This window comes from Egretta garzetta, unplaced genomic scaffold (assembly GCF_000687185.1).
Source record: "Egretta garzetta isolate BGI_Z169 unplaced genomic scaffold, ASM68718v1 scaffold334, whole genome shotgun sequence".
NCBI classification, from domain to species: Eukaryota; Metazoa; Chordata; class Aves; order Pelecaniformes; family Ardeidae; genus Egretta; species Egretta garzetta.
In genome coordinates, this window is record NW_009259431.1 from 407,964 (window position 1) to 430,944 (window position 22,981).

Here is a 22,981-nt window from a genome sequence, read left to right on the forward strand (position 1 = left end):
AGGAATGGGAAAAGGAAGATTTCTTCTCATTCATAAATAATCTATCAGCCTGCTTCCTGGTTTCTTTTCTGCGGACATTAACCTCCCCAGGTTCTTCAGTTTCAGCTTTTCTTTGCAGCCTGACTCAGACAACATTCTTCAGGGATTACCAAATATAGTCTACAGACAAATTCAATCCCCAGTATTCTGCAAAATCAATTCAGAATTTAATCATGAAAATGTAGAATGTATAGGCATGGTCAGCTTCTCCTGTTGTCTACAAACCATTAAGCATCTCCTCCATCATTGTGCAGGTTATGAGGGGCAGCTGTCTCCTGCTTTGTTTGATGCCATTTGTGTGTGGCTCATGAGCTCATGGCAAGCTGCCACTATGACACTTGGATGAGTAATTTGGTTTCTCCCAGAGTACTTGTTCTGCTTGTTGCTTGTTCCAACATCTTTATTTACTCATGTTGGAAGGAAAAACCAGCATTAATCTGGGCAAGGCCTCTTGATAAAGGGAAAAGGGCTACTTAAGCTGTCTTCATTTTTTTCGGGGGTATGAAACCCTAACAGTCTTTAAGGATCAGCAGGCAAGTGTTGGTGTGAGTACTTTTGGTATGTCACTTGACCATTGAATACTGAAACTGGACTTAATCTGTAATGTGGTGCTGAGAGGGTTGTACATGAAAACAGTCAATATGGTGGTGCCTTTACCATGAAACGTAATAAAAAATCTATAGCCATGTGATTAGAGCTGTGTTTCTCATTTATTTTTATTAAATAGTAAATTCTTTACCTCACCCACTGAATCTCTGGGTAAAAGCAGGGAGACCAGTATAGCAGCATCAGTTTAAATATGCTTCTAAAATACTGTTCTTGGTATGTTTTTAATACTTCCCTTGGCTTCAGGGTATACAGCCTTCCTTTTATAATTTTAATCCTAGGACAGTAGGAGATGGCACTGCCCACAGGGTATCATCTTTAAAGATGTCATTTCCTTTCCCATCTCTTCCTTCTTGTTGCTATCGCTTTTTTTTTTTTTTTTGGCGGTGGCGCATGCAACAGGAAATGTATTCAGTAGCTGTACTTTGTATTAACAGAAGTAGATTTGTTGTAAACTAAGGCCACTGAATCAACAGTAATCCTCACAGAAGGATTGCAGGGCATTTTTAACATACAAAACATGTAATTAGGCAACACAGCCTTTTGAACCACTTATCATCATTCTTCAAATATATACGGTGGTTAGATTTCCAGTATGGTCTGATACCAGGACAAGGCAAGGAGAACAGTACAACTCCCAGATCTTTGTAAGATCCTGATGGAGTTTACCATCATCTGGTTTGTGTAGGGACAGTGACTTTTGCAGTGCTCATTCAGTACAGACTACAGGAGTTATTCTCCTTTAGATTTCAGTAGAGAGAAGATGAAGCTGCTAAACAGTTTAAACTTGTTGTCTATTCCCTCCGTTTTGGTTTTTTTCCCCCCCCTCTTCTCATTTCTGTCTTGACTTGGATGTATTAGTGCCACACCAAAACCATTGCCATTGATCATGTCAGTCATGGAGGTGAAGAAGGTTGGGTACATTTAAAGGTTGAAAACAGTCAACCATTATTACTATTATCATCATCATCTTGATCAAAGGCTTTGCTTACAGTTACAGTAGTTGCAGAGAGGTATGATATGTGTGATGTATCAAGACTTACAGAGAGAATTTGTGGATTCCCATTAAAGTAATGAATTATATGGGAGAAGAACAAACAGTGACATCTCTGAAAGCATTGAGATGCCAACCACAGATGTGTCTTTGCCTTAATTTGATGATGCTGCTTGTCAAGCCTTTGGTCTTTATCGGAGCACAATATGGTTTCTAATTAAACTGCTGTTTCCTCCTCAAGAGCCTGCATTTTAACAAACTTAGTTAACTTTTTTTTCTCGCTAACATGTTTTCCAAATGGCATGCACATAGTCTGCTGGTCAGAGCTGAAGCAGAATTTGTGACCCTCTCAGCACTGTGCAGTACCTGTGACACTGTAGTGGTGGTGGTAGGCTGACAAGGCTTCTGCAGAGCAGCAGCCACAGAAGTGTGCACAGACAGAGCCTCCTGTTCTTATCCAAACTGCTTTGTTCTTTATGTGGTTTTTTTCCTCCATTATACTTGAGTCATGTGCTGACTCTCAGGAGGAAACACTGCAAACATTTCTGGCTTTTTGCTGCTTTAATTGAAAAGAGGGTGACCTACAAAGAGCAAAAGACTGGCTGACCTCAAACTGGTATCTTACTTTTTTCCCTTGTAGAATGGAATGGTCTTACGGCTCTATGATTAGCAGTTTGTGAAAAGTAAATGTGATTGCTAATCAAAATTTACCTCTAGATAAATACTTCTCATGGTGCTGCTTCTGGGGCCTCTGGATGTACCAGTAGCTTTCAACATTATAGAGCCCTTAACAAAGGAAGATTTTTCTGTATTGTAAAAAGCTGAATTTTGAAAAAGAATGAGGAAGACTATTTGCAATTTGTGATCAAAGAAGAAAAGGACTGATTACTGTATGAAAAAAAATTCACAGAAGAATTTGATACCCTATTTTCTAAGATTTTTTTTTTTTTTGGTTAAAGCCATATTCTAAAATTTAAAACATTTCGATATGCAGCAGTTTAACAGTTATTGCCACTAGCATGCTATAAAAGGAAATTACTGAAAGGAGGAAGATGCAGGGGAAACAGCACTGAAATGTTCTGGAAATCATGGGTTCTGGGGTTCCTTCGTCGCATGCCACGAGTAAGAGAAAGTTTAGTATATTCTTTGAATGGTACTGTGTGTATTTCCTCGTTTTACATTAAGTGATTTTTATTATTTTATTATACAGTTAAAAATAATTCACCAGTATGACACCAGTGCAGAAATTACTCAGATACTGTAAATTAGTTATAATCCACAGACAGTGGATTTTGGTTATAAATTATTTTGACTACATGACAGAGATCGCAACTGATAGTACTTCTGTAGAACAGGACGTGCTCCGACATTGTTATGTTGATGTCTGAACCAATACATATTGGGCTTGTTCAGCCTGAAGAAGAGAAGACTGAGAGGGGATCTCATCAACGCATACAAATATCTTAAGGGCGGAAGTCAAGAGGACGGAAGCAGTCTGTTTGCAGTGGTGTCCAGCGACAGGACTAGGGGCAATGGATGCAAACTGAAACACGAGAGGTTTCAGTTGAATATGAGGAAGAACTTCTTCACTCTGAGGGTGGCAGAGCACTGGAACAGGCTGCCCAGGGAGGTTGTGGAGTCTCCTTCTCTGGAGATATTCAAAGCCCGCCTGGATGAAGTCCTGTGTAGCATGCTCTAGGTGAGCCTGCTTTAGCAGGGGGGTTGGACTAGATGATCTCCTGAGGTCCCTTCCAACCCTTACGATTCTGTGATCTGTGATTCTGTGTATTTTGATCATGAAATTCAGACTATATTGTAAGTGACATTCCATGCTACATCCCATAACTACGTGGCTAGTGTGCATCGTTAAGGGTCCTCTCTATCTGCTCAGTGTTGACCTTGCTACTAAATCTGTCATTTAAATCAGTCATTTGAAAATATGTATTGCTTACAGCATCAAAATAATAGCATGAAGGAAAGTGTGCCAGCGTACCAAGGAGGTGGCAGAGCCATGTCCTTAACACATATTCTCCAACTTTCTGGCCTTTCAAAAGCTTACCATCTTCTGATAACATTTCCAAGTAGGGTTTGTGATCATGCCAATTTAAGGAAGAGTGTCTTGTCCTGCACAGGTCTCTTACTGCTTTGTATGTTATACTGTAGATGTTCAAGGGCGGCAGTGGTCGCATACCTTGAGTGCAGGGAGTGCCAGGTGCTGACTGTGGCACAGGCTGTCAGGTCGCTAACCATCGTCGCGCATTAGGGTGACTGTGGGGCTGCGGTGCTTTTGCAGGAGATGTAGTGATCAGCGCTTCCAAAGAAAGTGTTGGGTGGCTGCAAAACCAGTGTAAAGCTTCTGATTCCTCCCATCCAGCTGTGCTTTCTTCAATTTGATAATAATGCCCTACCTGGGCTACCTACAAACGTGCAGAAGTGTTCCTGGTCTGAGATGTGTTCTGTAGGTGGGGTGATTACATGAAAAGTACTATAATTATGCAGAGAGGCTAAATATTATTCATGTTTAATCCAATTTGTGATTCATTTTAGGCCAGAAGTCTGAACTAAAATACTTCTCTACCCTGTCTGAAAAGGAATTAGGGTCATTTTCATATTGAGAGGGAGTTTTAAGCCCCCTGAAGAAAACAGAAATCTTAATGGTAATATCAGTTGGTACTTGGTCAAGGCTATAGTGCTTTGCTTGCTTTTTTTTGCTAATTACAGACTGGTAATTACATCTAGTTCAGTCTTAATATCAGCATTTGCATTAATACTGTAATTCCAATTCAGAATGTTTGTGTGTGTGTGGTAACTGCATACTGATTTCCTAAGTAGTTGCCTGTCTCTGATAGTACTTGTAAACAGGATAGATAAGTAAGGCCTTTTAGTAAATGTTTTTTCTGGATAGCAGAATGTAACACAAACAGCTTGTCTTTTCTACACCAACAGCCTCCCTAAATTAATTTGATAAATTTGTCTTTAAGATTTTCTGGGAAACTGCCTTGGGCGTTTCTGAAAAAAAATACTAAGGGGGTAGATTTGGAAATTCATTGCTATGTAGAACCTGTTTTCTCCAGGAGACTTGATGTGATACATGAGTATGGGGCTGTTGACTTTGTCCCTAGATCTCCATCTCCTTGCTGTGTCCTGGAGAACTCCCAGAGTATATTGCACAGCAGGTTTAGGTGACTGAGTATTAGAAACTTTGCTGTATTAATAATGAAGATACACAGTTTTTCTCAATTGACTGTGTTGTCACTTTTTTACCCATCTTACTCAGTTCCCAGAAGCTTCTTCCAGATACAGTTTAACCAAAATTAATTCAAAAAAGCCCTCAGTTTTGCTTTCTTTCACATAGATTTAACTCTTACTGAAAACATGGGGTTTTTATAAACTGTTTAGATTACTAAAAATATGCTACAAGCAAGCAAACAAGCAAAACCCTCCAAAACCCTATTTCCATTCATTTGATGAGTAATGGTACATTTATAAGAACTATGTCTTATTTTGGCTGATGTCTTGGGAAGATAATCCATTTGTGCTTTGGCAGATAAATAAGCCTTCCCAAATCATTGTTAAAAAGTCTACTCTGACCTCTCCCTGTAAATACTGAATAGTTGTAAGCAAAATTAATCATTTACAATCAAAATACATATTAATTAGGTTGGCAGACTATGAATCAATTTTACACACATCAGGAAGCAAAGGAGGCTTTTCAAGCTCTTATTTTTATAAAACTCGATTCTATGATTTCTGTATAGGAAAGATGTTGTGTTTTATTGTTTTTTCTTCCTCCTTCGTAATGATAGAAGTTGGCAGCGTATTTCAGGAGACTGGTATTTTGCCTGAAGCCTTGAAAGAGGAGTCAGCAGTGCTTTGCCATCCTTCTTTAAATAAGCTCCTCTTGGCATCTGGTTTGAGCCAGCAGAAATACGGTGTATTTCTAGGAATGAGAAGGTTGTACTTAATTTATAAAGAAGCTATCGCTTTTTTAGGTCACGAATGGCATAAAACTTTTTTTTAATTCTCCCTTAAGGCATGTTTCAAATAGTTACTCATCACCGTGGTATTATATGTCTGTGGAGAAAATAATGTTGGGTTGCTATCTTTAACATCTTGGGGCTAAATTCATTCTTACGTGACCCTGTTCTAAACAACAGCTTTTCATCTGAGATTACATTTGCCCCCTTACTTCAGTCCTACCAATTCATTACTCTAGGTATGAAGGGATTAATGAAAGCACCTGAAAGAAGTAGGTGGTAGGGTATCATGTAGCTTTGCATGCCTAGGGTAAGTCTGAAGCTCATTTTCAGAGTTTACTTCCAAGAAATGAGGTAATTGGTTAGAAAGACAATCTTCTTGGTTGGACAACACACAAATGCAACCATTTAAGTTAGTTGCAGTTTTTCATTCATTATTTTGAAAGGGACACTCCCAGTCCTCTGATATTTCTAGAAATACCAGTTTGAAATAACTAACTCCCTTTGCTGTTATGTGTTAGTCAGCAGAGGGCACTATCCTCCTTTAAAAATAGCAGAAAGTATGGCTTAACAATACAGAGGCGAAACGCTTTTCTTTGCAGTGCTTTTTTTTTTTTTTTTAACTTATGTGAAATTTGATATGATAGAATTCTGTACAGGATTATTTTTCATGTAATACTTCCTCTTCTGAATTGAAACAGGGTATGATGACACAATTCCCTTAAAAAGAACCTGCTGTTTGTTTCCCTTGCCCGTCCTGTGTTCACCATTGGTTCATCTCTAGATTGTAAATGCAGTGAAACTTCCACAGTTCTTTGTGTAGGCAAGTGGATGGGGTGGCTGAATTTCTGAACCACTTGAATCAACTGACTGAAACCTCTACTCTGTGAAGAGGCATCCAGTCTTTTCAGTTCTAGCTGTTTGATTCCATGAAGGCAAGCAAATCTGTTATTCCTCTGATCCTTAAAGACGCCTGTAGTGCAAGATTCATCAGGCTTTGTACAGAAGTGAGGCTCAGCAGGACTTCTGTGCATATGTACCCTTCTTAAGTGAGAATTTGAATACTAAAACGTTTTATTTATTTTTTAATGCACTTACTGTTGATTTGCAATGGTTGACTGAGGTAGTAGATTCTTACAGGATTGTGAAGTAAAGCCAGTTATTTTGCTTGAAAACTAAAAATTTCAGCATGTCCGTGTTTGCATAACATTCTCTTCCATAAATTCAACTGTACCAGTATACAAAAATATTGTGGAAAAATTTGCCATTATTTGCAATACTGTTATTGAGCACTGTTCTTCAAAAATGAGCGCTAGGACATGAAGCCTGCTATAAAGCTCCTAAAGCCTGTGATGCGTGTAAAGTAGGAGAAGGACTAGTTAAAAATTTCAGTGATTTATCCCAGCTTCTTGGGAAATCACTGTAGAGAGACTTGCAGTTGGATTGTCTCTCTTTTTTTTTTTTTTTTTTTTTTAACTCCTTCAGGTTTCCAGATCCTTTTTTCAAAAATTATTTTTCTGTGGGCAAAGCAGGTAGAAGAAGCTTTTCAGGAAAGATTGTGAGAGGGAAATTTTGATTTGTTGCCATTTGGTCCAATACTTTGAATACTGTTTCCTGATGACGAGCTTTTCAGGAACATGTTATCGAACCATATGCATGATGAGCAACTGTGGTGAAATGGAAAATGCATCCCCAACTCTGAGTTTGGCATTGTTCTCTGCTCACTGCTGTTAAAAACAGCACTAAGTCTGCCCCTGTTTTTATACCAGCTGAATATAGAGAGAGACTTCATTCCCAGATGCCAGTACACCCCTTCCCGTCTCTGTATTTACTGCATGTAAGCTTGATGCAGTAGTTTTAGTGACACTTACCTAGAGTTTCAACTGGAGTAACACTAAGAAGTAGTCCAGTAGTTCACATTTTTGCTGTGCATATGTGAACTGGTTTAGCTACTCAAGAAACAATGGTATATTTTCTTATGTGTGTGTACAATAATTATTTGTAGGATTATTGAACAGTATTTGTTTGAAGATCTCAGATTAAAAGTGGTCCTCAGGGGGGAAAAAAAAAAGCGAAAAAAGGCTTAGAACATGGATAGTTTTCTCAAAATGTGATTGTATATACAAGCTTGAATGTGTTTTTGAAAACATTTGTTGATAATGCTATCTTTACATAGATACAGCAGTAATTCGGATAATTCGTGTTAGCTAGAAAAACTGTTCCGAGGGGACATCTAGTTGCCAGTTCTTGCTTACGCTGGTTCAGATCTGAAATGGTTTTGTTAGTTTCTGTAATTGCAGATTTGAGTTAAATTTGAAAATAGGTTTTATCACTAGAAAAGATTTTATCCACTTGGGCTTGTCAATTAATTGTGAGGACTTCATGAGGATGTAAATTGTTCATAGTGACTATGTCCAAGAGAAGAAGTTTGGATTTAGTTTTATGTTCAGATTAGCAATGTTAGAATTCAAATGCTACAATTTGTTTTGAACTATTTCAAAAATTCAGTAGATATCTTCCACTACTTCCTTGGGAATCATAAGGATTTATCTGAACCAAGGTGTGAATCCCAGAATTCTGACACCTGCTGAAAACCTTTGAAAATTTGGCAGTAAAAGTAACATTTGGAAAAAAAGTAAAAACATGGCCTTCTGGGACTATTTCATTTTTAAACCTATTAGTAAAGTAACTTTGCAATCCAGTGCTCTGAATCTCTCTTTACTTAGATGGCCTGTATTTTACTTGTTGCTCTGTGTTCTTCAAAGCAAAATTAGGTAAAGCCTGGAAAACAAACTGAACTTACTGAATTACTGTAAAACAGTCCTAAGAAAGCAGTTAAATATATATAAATTAATTCTGTCATTAACAAAGTGGAAGCTGTTGTTCATAATTAGAAATTAATTGCATTTACATTTTTTTAAAAAGTACTTTAGCGGAAGTGAATGTAATCAATTAGGATGTTTAGGCAGATTATCTTGAACAATTTCAGAGCAGAATATCTAGCCTCCCAACAAGGCAAAAACAATTATTTGGAGGTGAATTGCTAAAGCAGCCGGAAAGGACATGGCAGTTGGCTGATCCAGAAGGAGATTTCTAAAAGTCAGCAGTAGACTTTGCCCAACTCTGCAAAATAGAAGTGTTGACCAAAGAGTAAAGAGATCCCTGTTTCCAGGATTCTCAACAGCAAAACCAACAGATTTTTATAGCACATGTCAGGAAAGTATTCACTAGCTACACATTTTCAGGACCAGCGTGTAAAAATTTCAGCTAGGGTGCTACATTTATTACCAGCAGGAGATGTGAAAGTACCTAATTTATAATCTGTTGCAAATGTAACATGCCACACACACAAAAATAAATATTAAGTATGATGGGGTTTGGTATAGGTCTTTGCAAGCTACTGTTCAGTTTTTGGACATTGATGTCATCCTCTAGCTCAGCTTTCCTAGCCATGGCAATATTTGGGGAGTGTTAACAGCCTATGCAGTCATCAACAAGTAAAGTTGTAATGCTTAAAATGATCTGACCTCATAAAAATGTTACCTAAGAAAGAAAGTAGCTAGAAGTCCCCTAGAAATCTTGAGGATCTGCCTGAAGAGTCAGGGGTATGAAACTTATAAATGAGAGGATAACAAAACCTATCATTTTTGTTTAACAGATCTGATACTATATAGAACATACTTTATTTTAGATGTAAAAATTAAGCAACTAGACCTAGTGAAAAAGAGAAGGGGAGAATCAGTAACTAAAATCTGAAGTTGAAATTTTTGTTTGTCACCTCTGTCGTCAGAGAGAACTTGGGGCACTTGAGAAGATACTGTGTTATCTCCTATGGAGCTTAGATCTTGTGTAGCAAAGCGAGGGAGTGAGAAGTTCTCCCTGTCCCTTCCAGTGACAGATGTTTTTGGTTTTAGCTGTTCTTCCTTCTCAGACCTGGAGCACAAAGAATAGAAGATGCTTAGAAATCACTGTGGTGTAAGTAATGAAATGCAGTCATATAATTTCAAAGACTAGAGCACATTTCAATTTTATTTTGCTTTTGAAAAACAGATGTAATTTTCATCAAGTCTGAAGTCTCTGAAATGCCACAATATCTGAAATGGCAGTGTATGCCTGGTAAATCCCCCTGGTATACCAGACTCGGGCAAAGCATTGGAGATACCTTGGTAGTTAAGACTTCCATGACAGAGGACAAATGCTCCAGTGTACTACTAACTATGCATCCCCTTCTAGGCAACCTGGAGGTAAAAGATTTTTGAGTGGTTCCTCAAACATTGCAGTTTCCCATATTCCTGGAAGAGTTTGCCTGCAGAGCTAGCTACACTTCGCTTATTCTGTATCTTACTTCTTGGTGATATATTGGTTCTTAACAGATTTGTTGCAAATCATTAAAGGATGGTTTAGTGATGAGAAGTCAGTGAGGGTTGTGTAATGTTATAATCACAGTATGTACTGTGTTCATTTGAGGGTTTGTGTTCTGTTGCAAATGTTTGATCAGCCCAGAATTACTGACGTGATTATACAGTCCACACGCTATCCCATCTGGACAGAGAGATGCCAAGACTGTTGGAATATTTTGTGTCAGGAGTATAGTTACATAGTATAGCATGTTGGCGCTATATTGATGATACTACATGTCGTATTATGGACTAGAACTCCCTGTGCGCATGCTTATTTGCAATGAAATGGCCCTGTGTAAATTAGTCTGAAATTCTAATGGATTTCAGTTCACCCGGCTGAGGTTTCACCCTTTCACTGTGAAAGAATGAAGCAGCTATTATACACCCTTATTTCTCCCTTTCTGCCTGCATAGTTGTGTGTATCTTCATGTTGCAAGCCAAGCCATGGTGAGGAATGTGCTGCTCTAACAGGTTTTGTGAGGCTCTGGCTGCGTGACATGTAAATGACTATAGCGCATACTGACTTAGAGGTGCAGCATTTTTGCTCTTTAAGTGTTACAATACGCATTTTTAGTTTATGCATTTAAGTTCAACCTGCCAGAAACCACTGGGATTATTGAATGTTGCTGTGGCCTTGTCTTTCTGTAGGTGAGACTTTTGAATAAGTAGGTGAAATAAATATGTATGTTTTAACAAAATGTAAACCATTCTAAATTAGAGATGTTTAATATAAGTTGTGGCATGATTTTTAGGCAGGAACCTACAAGGCTAGTGTTTATGAACACTTAATGTTGTATCTGTATTTTAATATAATGATACAAATACAAGGAAATTGCATGGTAGAATGGGCAGGGAGCTGTTTAGCTATCAGTTAAACTACGAATGTTTTGGCTCAGGAGCCATTTCAAATCTCTGTTCTGAGATTTTCCATAATTTTTTTGATAAAATTTTCGACATTTTGAGAGGGAAGGGGTGAATAGTGATGAAATTGTTAATTCAGGCTGTTACATGGAATTAGATATCCTATCAAAGTAACAGTAATGTTAATGTTTATGTATCTATGTTGCTTTTTTTTGTTAGGCATCAGCTTAACAGTGGTAGCCAGGCAACCTAAAGTTTATATATGGAATATAGAAAAGCTGGACAGTAAGTAGAAAAATGATCATACCCTTTTGTTGCCCCATACTGCAATTTGCTGTAGCAGAATGAGTCTATGTTAGATTTGGGCTCTTCAGATCTATTTACTTCCAAACAGTATCTACATTGTGTTGCTGTAATTGCACCATCCCATAGCTTTCCTTTCCCTAAAGAAACAGCACATATGTTTCATCTCCTAGGAGGGCATCTCATGTTTCCTGAAGGGAAACTGTATTTTTGTATGCTTAATTTTCAAACTCAGCTAACTTTCTAACAGTTATTCACACTGGGTGAATTAGTTATCAGAGAAGACGATAACTTTTTACTCTCCTGCCTGACATCAGAAAAATCTTATTTTGTTGGTATCAAAACCTTTTGTTTATAAAAAGAGGATCAGAAACTTCAGAATAGAATGGTAGGATAACTGTAACAAAGTACATTTATGAAGATCTGGATTTTGTATTTAAATTGTACACCTAACATTCCCTTTGGCATGACTCACATGTCTCTTAACACTTGCAAGAGAATCTGCTAGGGTGACAAGAAGTTAAACCAGCTTTTTTTTGAGAGGGGCTATATTGATAATATGACTTTAAAAACGTAAGTTTCAGAAGCCTTTTCTATTTTCTGTATAGAAATGTTGATACAATCGTTGATAAAAGCTTGCTTGAATGTTCTGATTGCAGCCCTGTAGTGGTGACTTGGGGCTTGTCTTCCATGTCTGGTGCAGCTTAAAAGTAAATAAGACAGCAAGAAATTTCAGGGCTCTGACTGCAGTGTACAAATAAATTTCTTATTTATTCAGCTACTTCCTAAGTTTTCTCTGAGCCCAACTAAAATAAACTAAAACCCCAGGCCCGATATGTGTAGACATTCATTATTCCAGTGTTTATATATACAAAAGTATTACAACTAGCATTTAATGATGCATTTTAAATTAATTAAATTTCCAACGTAAGGCACAGGATAAGTTGTTTAAATCCTTATAATTTCATTGTACTGCCCATAAGCCATGGGTTTGGGTCCATTATCCTAGGCTTTTTACAGATAATAACCAATAACAACAAAAAAATGCTTCATGCAAACTCTTTTTTTTTAGATCCTGTTACGTTATAAATAATTCTGGGAGATTGGAGTGCTAATTTGGGAAAATTACAGAGACTATATCAAAAGGAATATAAAAACATAAAACCTTTTCCATGCTTGCTACATTGGTTGTAGCCACTGATTCAAGGCTCCAAATGGTTGATGTGCATACAGAGAGAATATGAGACCAGATCCATTGGCTGCTCTGTTTTGTCCCTAAGAAGCACCAGAGCTTTCATATACTATGAAGATAATAAGTAGGGTAAAAAAACCAAACTTCTTGTTTTGGATTGTGGCCAAAAGAGTATTGCTAGAAAGACCAGCATAAAACTGTAACACTATGCAAGCTCAGAATTACTTGTAAACATTGTCAGTAGTTTTCTGAGGGGAAAGAAGAAGGAGAAATGATACCTATTTGGGTATCTCCTCAGGCTCAGATTTTGTGGTTTCAGAATTCAATACTATTTCCCAAAACTCCAGTTTTCTTATTCTGGGATCATTTTTTTTAATACTTGTAGAAATCAGTGAAGAAGCTCTTTAAATTTAGGAGAGATGTGATTTGCTAAAAAGAATTGAATGAGTGTATATAAAATTTTTGGCAAATAATGTGGAAATTGTTACAAGTATTATATTCCCAGACGGCCACGGAAATGTCAACTGCTAATGTCAGAAGCGTGTTGAACTGAAAAGTCATCTAAACCATCTAGGTTTTGTCTGTGGAACATTACGGCTGAACTAGTAGTTACATCTTCATGACCAGATGGAGTTTAGTGGTGCTTACAGAATCCTTAAGTTTTGTCTGTCGTTTGGGGATTTTTTGTTTGTTTGTTGTAATGCTTTGATAACAATTACTGGTGTCCCAAAAGAGAGAACTCTAGACAGGTACAATTTTCTCAGGGGCAACAAGCTTGACTTTTCTTTTTGTCCCCCCAGAAAATGTTGATTTTTGGGTCAAGTGAAAGGATTAGATAACATTTATAATTGCATAAACATGATTAATGGTGAGTCCTTAGATTTTTTTCCTGTTTGAGTGCTAACATCAGAAGTTATGTTCCAAATTTGCTATTTATATTAGTGGAAGGAAACCAAAACCAGTAATTAGCAGTAGTGACACCACACATCGTGCATGATTGATTATTCTTCTGCATTAAATTTATGCTTCTCCATATCACGAGGTTTCACTAGGAATACTTTTGACTTGTACAAGGGCTAATGAGAGAAAAATTAAGCCAATAGATGAGATCCTGTATTTTCATCTCTGTCTCTGCCACTGAAAATCAGAAGCCAGCAAAAGATGTTGCCTGGCAAAGGCTCTTAAAGAAAGAAACATTGGTGTCTACAGGAAAGTATAGTACCTCTGGGAACAAGAAGGCGTAACTGAGGATTAATGGAAGATATGAAATCTATGTGAAGGGACATTACTTTTTTAAGAGAAGCAGGACTGATGTGAAGAGCTGTTTATCAATAGTGTACAAGCTATAAGGAGTCTGCCCAAGCAAACCCCAGGGAAGCAGAAGCAGTGTTCATTGAGGGAATGCTGTTTCTTTTTAAAAATAATTGATTTTCTGATGGATGCAACTTCTTGGCATGTATCATGGTTTATTTTGTAAGTTTTGTCACATAGTGCAAAGTCATACTAGTTATATGGCAGAACATACAGAACTGATAAATAAAGTGACGCAAAATCTTGGACAACTTTGTAGTAGTAAGTCTAGATACGTAACTGAATAAAGTAATTATCTTTTAAGATTTTTCTCTTCTACCGCTGTAGAATTCTTGAGCACCTGTTGGAGAATGTTTAGGGAACTGTTGAAGAAATACTTTAGTTATGATGGATTTCAGATGAAAGCTTTTGAATAATTTTTGTTACTCTTTAGCTCTGTTAGCATTTTGATATCAGTTGGCCACAGTTTGTCACAAGCTGTGAGAAAATATTCAGGCCATCATTCTTTTGGAAGTACATAAGGGCGATAGAATACAGAACTGAGCTTGATAAGATACAAAATAATTAAAAAAAAAAATTAGCCTGTTTCACAAGAACATTGGCTTGTGTTTAGTAGAGTACCATTTCTTGTTACTTGGTGTGAGAAGACAGGGACCCTTTGTGATTTGTCCAGACATTTTGGGGATGCGTGGACATGATCCAGAAGAAAAAACCCTTTGTTAGAACTTCAGAGATTTGGGTTCCAATAACGGAGAACATATGTTCTCCTTATCTTGAAGACACACATTTTTCACATTGAACTCAGAGGGTTTTATTTTCTCTTAAGTAAACAAGAGTTGCAGGTGTAAGATTTTGTTAAGTAATGAGCAGTAGCATCATTTTCCTGGACTGTCTAAAAAAGGGAGGAGGAGAGAGGATTGTATGTCTGTAAACAGAGGATAAATTTATTAGAAAATAACAAGAACACTCATTTCAGTATACCTTAACCTAATGTAAAATGGAAAGAGGTTTGTGTCCTCAGCTCAAATGCAGACTAGATATGAGTTGAATCCCTCAGGTTTTTTGCTTGACCAAGCATCTGTTGTCTTCTCTACCTCTGTGTGTGTGTAGTTTACATGTGTATATCTCTCTACACAGATACATACATTTGTGTATCTGTTACTGAAACATGTACATAATACTACCAGAACAAATTAGAAAACATGCTGCTATATTTCTTTGGTAGTTCTGACTCTATTGGCTGTAAGTAAATTTTAAGTATTTGGGAGGGTGATGGATTTATTAGGGAAGATTTCCTATTAGCAACTCCCAATTTTAGACATTACTTTTTAAGAATCTCCATAATTTATAGTACAGATTGAAACTAGAGACAATTTCTAATGATCTCGCTTTTCTTTTTCAGTAGTAACTTCTGTTATGTTTGTGGTGACATTAAGAACATGTTTTAGCAATCTCTTTGGAAGGCAAATTCCTTCCCTCCTTTCCATTCTGTCAGCTACCATCAGAGTCTAAATCTGTCAAGTTGGTTAACTAGCCATCATTTAAAAAGCATGTTTTATAATATTCTACGGTTGTACCTGAAAAAAATAAAAACGAAAGCTTTCTTTAAAATTAACTTAATTAAATACAAATTTTAATGTGAATGCTTCATCCTTTTCATCTAAATAATACTGGATTGGAGTAAGCACAGTCTGAAGTAAGGACCCATATCTACATTTATTAATTTACTTTCTGTCATAATATTATATTTAGAACTATTTGTCTTTGTTTGAACACACTGTATCAGCATTTATTCATAATTTACTTAGTACTTTTATTTGCATTCATTCACCGTTTACTTTAAGGTCTTCCCCAATAAATGGACATTACTGTTTCTTTCCTACACCATCATTAATTTCATTAACATGAATACAGATTTTGGTAAAATATCCATTTTTGAGTATTCTGGGGGGGTTTACTGTCTTTTCTATCTTTATGTTGTCCAAGGGTCCTGGGTACAGTTGCTAATGACTAGTCCAGCTGGTGGAATGGGTTGTAGGTATTCTGTTTAACTGTGTCTTTTAGCATGAAAGGTAAATAATACTCTGATCCCTGTCGAGATCTATATACTTACCATTAAAAAATGAAGTTTTTTCTGTTCTTCCTCATTTCTGAAACTCCTTACAACATTTTTTTCCTTTTTCCATCTTCACAACCTTCTTCATGGTACTTCATTTTTCAAATTGCATATACACATCGATGGCCAATATGAAAAATGATCCTGTTAATCTTGTTCACTGTATATGAGCTATCTGCAAACATAGAAAATTCAGTAAATTTTACTGTTTTCTTTGTTCTGAATTAGGCTCATGCACAGTTAGTTCGAGAAGTCGATGTAGAGAAGGTGTCAACTTTTGAAAACCCATATGTAGATGCAATAAGAAGCTTATGGAATGACCCTGGGATTCAGGAGTGTTATGATAGACGACGGGAGTATCAATTATCAGATTCAACTAAATAGTAAGTACATGGTGGCTATAAACAACTATATAACATTTTCTGTCTCTACAAAGTAATTTTTACTTTTTAGCTTCTTATACTATACATCTGTGTACACATTTCTATGCATATGCAGCTCGAACATACCTGAATATACACTTGTTAAATTGAATTCAGAGGATACTTTAAGGACTGGAGTACATCTGGTTTAGGGTTATATCTGTGTTTGTTTCACAGAATGACAGGCTGTGATCATTTGAAGTCTTAAAGTAAGATTGTAACTCAGGATAGTCAGTCACTGATGTTTTTGTTTTCTTTTGTTACAACTGCTCAAGCCCTTACTCTCCTCTGACGTAAACTCACAAATGCAAGCTGGACAAAAATACTTTCATGCAGTATGACAGTAGTGAATACTGGGAAGTGCAATCAAGGTGGACCTTTATACAATTAATAAAAATTATAATGCCCCAGAACTGCTGTTTTCCTAGGTTTTCCCCTTTTCCCTCACAGATTGCTTTTGCAGTCTTGGTGTTCTTGCATTTTATTGAACTGCCTTTCTTTTATGGAAACAAAGCCTAAATTTTAAAGAACATTGCTGCCATGAAGATAACAGGAAAAGCATTTTAAGTTAAACCCTGTTTAAGGGTTCCCATGTTAAGGGATCAACAGTAATAAAAACGCATATGTGACTAAACTATGTCTGAAATGTTATGCCTTCAGTTTCTTGGGCCAGGAATCTGAGGACTGCCTGAAGATTGACTCCATAATATTCAGTTACTCTTTAGCACTGTAGCATATAGCTCATAAAATTTCTCATCTGTAGTCAAAGAAATTGATGATGGTAAGGGATGGTGACCTTTTGATGTTGACCATCATTAAAAAATATAGCATAGTTATTAAAGCTGTGGCAAAAACCTCCATGGTCTCCATAGGAATTTTTGTATTAGCTATGAAAATTATTCTGATGATATCGTATCATTCCAGTCTCCATTTGTCAGGTGTACATGAATGGAAGCCTCCTATGGAGGAAAGCACAGAAGAACAGAAGGGCACCATGAAGCTTCCATTAAGCTCATTGGAACAGGGCTCTAGACATGAGAGGCCTGGGATGACATTTGTCTGCACAATAGCCTGAGGATTCTTACCTAGCACAACACTTTATATGGGATTTAGTCAAGACAAACTTACTAGTATCTTGCTGATGCAATATAGGCAGCTGAAGAGCTGCATATGCCTGACACAGGTCTCAGATTTGGTCTGATGTTATCACCACACCAAGCTGTTCTCCTGCTATATTTGCCCCATGTATAGGGTTCCTGTTGTCCTATGCAGTTCGGTGTCCTATGGAGCTGGTTACCTTCTCAACCTATCACTTTTATCATTTGATATGCATATCTTGGTGCAGAGTGGCATCTCTCTTGTTTTGTTTAGATTCTCACTTCCCCAAAGATACCATACCATGTTTTGGTTTTTAGTGGTAAGAAAACAAAGAGAATATTACATAAAGTGAAAAACTTTAGGGTGCATAAATGGTGAAAAGAAAATTTCAGAGACAAGTTACTGACGATACACTTTTATATTGTTTCCATACTGAAATGAGCAGCAAACATAAGTAGAATGTGAAGCAGAGTCTGCCTTACACTTTGAATTTCTTGTATTTGTAGGTCCTAATTTTGTTTCCACAACACATGTGATACTGTTTTTAAAGTTGAAATAAATGTATGTATTTTGCGTGCTTGCCTTAGAGGCTAAAAATAGAATTACTTACTCTGCAACGTAGGAAATAATCGTCTGATGCTACTTCAGATCAGATTGTGCTGAATACCATAGTTTTGACCTAGTTCCAATGAAATTGTCATCACAGTGGATCTTAGGAGTAGTATTAAAAATAGTAGAGAATAAGTAATTAAGTAGCTATAGAAGCAAATTGCTAGTACATTGCCTTGCAAAAAGTAAATGTACTAGTTGATCAGTTATTTTTCAAGCTCAATTTATTTAGCAATTGCACATGGGTTTTTGCAGATCTGTTGACTTTAAGTATAATCTATTATAGCTCGTACTATGAATTTCTGCAAAATCTGTTTTAAATTAGAATTGTGAATCACTGTATATGAGTCTTTAGAAGAGCCTCTTGTATATTTATGCTTGCAAGTAGAGTTTTTTTCAGGTATGTAAGTCCAGTAAAAGCAATTAGCAGAAACCAAAGAAACATTGTTTCAAAAATACAGTGTGTCTGTTTTGCAATAAAACACCCCAAGAAAAGACAATTTGCTAGCTTTAAATTGCTGTCACAAAGCAAGAAAACAAAATGCCTAAAACTTACTACTGGGATTCACAAGGCAGTAAGAAATAAGCACCCAGTGGCCACTGACTCGGTAAGTCTTGGTAATTTATTCTGATTTGATCTATAAACCAAAATGGTTTGTTGTCCAGGAGATCTATTGTAAGCATATGTGTCAATATGTCTTGTAAGCATAGTCAATATTTTTAAGCATATGTGTCAGTATTTCACAAACGTTCTTCATTTATCTCTTGCATGAGCCTCTCATCTTCTCAGTAGTTTTCCCCTGTGTTTTTATAGTAGTAGTATTCTCAGTCTGTTCCCTGTATTGCTTTTTTTCACCTGTCAATGTTATTACACATTGTCTTCCTAAATCTCTTCCTCTGTATTTTCTGTTTCTTTTATTGTTTCTAATTCTGTTTCTGGTTTCTAATACATCCTTTATGTTTCTATACTTTCACTTTCTGTCATCTTTTGACCTGCTTTGTCATTGCTAGCTACACTTTTGATGTTTTTATACCTGCTGCTAGTACCCTAGAAGAATAAATCAGATACGTGTTTACCAGAAGAGGTGAGGGTAGGGTCTAAGAAAGAAAATTTCCTCCATCATGAGAGTGTATTTGAACCTCTTGGAAGCTCAGCAAATACATTGTATTCTCTTCCCTTGCCATTGGATGCTCTGAAGGTTGCATGTTCCTGTTGTTTTTAAAAACAATTTCTAGACTTCCCTGTGGTAAAGTGAAGAGCTCATCAGGTAAATAGAGATTACTCACTTCCCATATACCCTACACCAGGGAGACTTAGCCACTTACCACTAAACCATTTCCCTTTATGATACTGTTCACAGTGTGAGACAGATGTAAGCCAACACCACGCTGTGGAATGTCTTAAGTAATAGCTGTGTGAGATGAGATCATGCAGTCTGTACTGTACAGGGTGTGAGACCTTAACCCAAATGTAAACAGGTTACCAGTCAACAGTCTGATTATATCATGGTTTTTCAAAGCCTGAAGAAAGGAGAGGCAACAGTCTTACTGTTGTCACTAAGAGAGACAATTGTCATAAGTAACATTTGATATTTATGTGACAACTTGCAGAATTTGGGTTGCAACTAGAATTTGGTGGAGATTCATCACCATTTTTTCCCATATGACACTAAGGGCTTTCCCTTCATGAAGAAAAAGTGGGAAGTGTATAGAACTGGAAAGTGCCCCAGAGCCCTGCTGAAAACCTTCGTCTTTCCCTGGCTCCATGTAATGGAAGTAGTATGTCATTGTGTACCTCTAGCCAAGGACTTTCTAGTGGCTGCACAAGCACCAAAGACGGCTATTCAGTTTCCCTTCCATGGCTGTGTGTTTAACAATTCAGATAATTGAATATAATTTTCACTCAAGTTCCTACCCCAGTCTGTTAGCTATGCCAGTGGGTATTCAGTACCCCACTTTGTTATTATTTCATGCACTGCTTTAGTCATACATGCCATGGCATTCTCATACATACATGAGAGTCCCTCAGGCTTTTGTTTCTGCACTTGCTATCACCTTTAACAACTTAGTTCCTACAATTATACAGCTGTGCATATACCTGTGATCATGTAAGTTGAGTTAGCTGGACATTTAGTACAGAAATGCAGATTCCAGTGTTTTACCACGTAATGAGAGACGCCTTCAGAATATCACTGGCTGTTAACAGGGAAGGAAGAGAAGAATCCTAATGATGTCTGCTTGTTAAAGTTCATGTTTCATCTTTTGTGAAACTATTGCATGAATTGTACTGCTTTGGTCATCTAGTAATTTTTGTATGACAGTATTCTGTCTGAGTTTGAAGGTTTTTGTAACTTCAGCTGAACAATTGATTCCTTTATACCTGTCCGTTAAAAATAACGTTTTGCTTCCATGTTCTACTTCTGAAGCAGGTGCATTTCAATGGAATTACTGCATGCTAAATAAGATGTGCTTAGGGGCACACAAAGGGAAAGATCAGTGTATGAATCTTAAGTTTCTACTGCAGCAGTTCACTCCGTTTGCTGGTATTGCCTCTAGTGATCAGAACATTTATTCTTCTATTTCATAAAGCTGTAGGGAGTTCTTAGGGCATCATAGATCTGTGTGAGCATTTCAGAAGAAGTAATACTGTCCTAAATTGAGACCTGCTATGTGGCTGACACTGGTATAGCAAATTATGAAAAACTGCCTATGTGGTATCTGTGTAACAGTCATTTTTTGGGCATGAGAAAACCATATATACTCTTAATTTATAAGATATGTAAGCATGTAATTATTTAATAAACTTTTTAATATTGTTCATTGAATCTTTCTTCCCTTCATTCGTAAAAATGTACTTGAAGTTTCTAAAGCTATATTTGGGGGCAATTTGTGTTGCAGATGGTAGATTCTGCTTTTTTGTATTCACAGTTTACACAGCCTTACATCTGTAAAGTTTGCAGTAAGATAAAAACAGTAAATAAAAATGAAGGTCTGAAGATTAAGATTAAGTACTAGCAGCAGAACCATCCTAACCCTATCCTATGCCTTAGATAATAGTCCCCAAATACAAAAAAGGAAGGTCTGAAGAAAGATGGGGCATGAAATCTGCTGTGTACAAAAGCACTGCATCCTATAGAAAAACTAAATATTATGCAACAGAACTAGGGAAATTCAAAAAGGGAAGTGGGGTTATTTAAAGCAGTATACAGTATGTATTTCTTTCAGGATCCTTTTTTTCATGCAGTACCGAACATGTTTTTGATATCTGTATAATTTTTAAACCACATTGCCTATTAAGAAAAGTTTGCAGAAGCATTTTTTAATTTCATTACTTACTTTTTTTAGCCTTTGCTAAGGTTGGCTTTTAGCCATGTAGGAAATTGAGGGAGACAGCTAGGTAGGATTTGGGTGGGAGAAGGATAAAAAGGACACAGTCCAGACATCTTCCTACCTCACTGTAAAGATCTTAGCTCTATTGTGTTTACTTTAGATTAAGATCAGATAGTTCTGGAAACTAAACGTGCCTCAACTTTTCACCAGGGGTGTAGAGGCTTAAAATGCAAACCTCTACAGAAATTCTGCAAACGAGGCCAATGTTTGTTTACACTTAGCTTTGTTCACAGCTTGTGTTTGTACACTGAAAATTGATTCCATTTACTGTGCTGCTGCTTGTTAGCAGAGAGGACACTTGTGTCAGTTATTCTGGCAGCTCTGTGAGGTAGGAAAAAATCCTGCTACAGCAACTTTAACATTTTGCATATGTGGAGTTGAAAGACAAGTTGTATGAGTTTTCAAAAATGCAGAAAAACGCTTTTCCCTTTCAAAGCTTGTTTGCCAGCACATGGTCAAAATTAGTGCTAGTTTGGGGTAGTCTCATCAGCCAGTTCAGAGTTTTGCTAAACAAACAAACTCCAACCCCTCCCAAAACCACACCAAACCCCAACAACAGTATGGAGGGTAGCCCCAAAGGACATAGATAGATCAAATCTTGTTAGTTTGCCTAATTAGCCTTAGTCATAGATTTTTGGTTAGGGTTTTATTTTCACTTGCACTTCCACTGTATGTGTATGAGAGAGCATTTTGCAGAGGGTCATACCTATCAACTGTCCTAACTTGAAGGAAAATACTTTTTTTTTTGCATTAAACCTGAGAGCTTTACGGTTGAAAAGATGAAATGTTTATGGTTACTATCAGACCTGGAAAAAGTCAGCCATGCGGTATCTGTCTTACATGTGGTTGAACAAAGTGAAAGCATTTGCTTATGAAATGCTGCTGGTAAGCCTTGCTTTTATAGCCATGGTTACACTGAAATTGCCCAACAAACTTTATGTTAAATAATAAACTTTGTCGAGTTTCTTGGGGTTTGTCCCTTCCCTCTTCCCCTGTACTTTCATTCTCCCCGTATAGATTAAGAAACAGTCACATTGCTTGCTGGCTGGGTGATAACAAGTCATCTTTACTGGTTTTAGGCTGACCCTTTTATCAGTGCCAATAATTACCTGTAGCTCAACATGTTTGGTTTTGTTTCAGAGATTTCTCTTGGAGTGTTTCTGGTGTGGTGCCAGGCAGATCCCTTCTCCTCAGCAGTGCATTTGTGAGGCACTCTGCTCCCCAGGGACCTCTCCTGTGCTCACAAGTCTTGCAGGCAGACTCCTTCCAAGCACAGGGTTTATTAGTGTGCTAGTGAATATTAATTCAACATCTTGTTCCACCAGCTTTGCCTGCCGAGTTTGGGAAGAGTTATTAGGCAGTACTGCTGAACAGAGCAATCTCATTTTTAACCTCGGAAAGGGAAACAAGTGTTATAGATGAAGGTTGTAGCTTTTCAACCTTTGTCTGCCTTAATGCCTTCTCTTGATTAATTATGCTATACACTAAACTTAGTAGGTCACAGAAATTCATCTTATGGAATTATACCCGAGAAAATGCTGCTTTATCACCTGATCACTTGCAACAGAAATCTAACCTCAAAGATGCTGGAAAACAGTAGTCCATGGCTGGAGGAGGGTCTTTGTTTGAAGTGCCTGCACCGTGTTTCTTCATGTTGAAGGTG

The 22,981-nt window shown here is 37.1% G+C and overlaps 1 protein-coding gene across 1 annotated transcript in view; it reads left to right on the forward strand.

Annotated features, from left to right (window-relative positions):
• The window catches only part of LOC104124721 (guanine nucleotide-binding protein G(q) subunit alpha), a 98,138-nt gene that overhangs the window by 46,729 nt on the left and 28,428 nt on the right, over positions 1 to 22,981 (forward strand). The window contains exon 4 of the mRNA XM_009637090.2: positions 16,028 to 16,182. Coding sequence (XP_009635385.2) covers positions 16,028 to 16,182 — 155 coding nt within the window. The remainder of the gene's footprint in view (positions 1 to 16,027; positions 16,183 to 22,981) is intronic.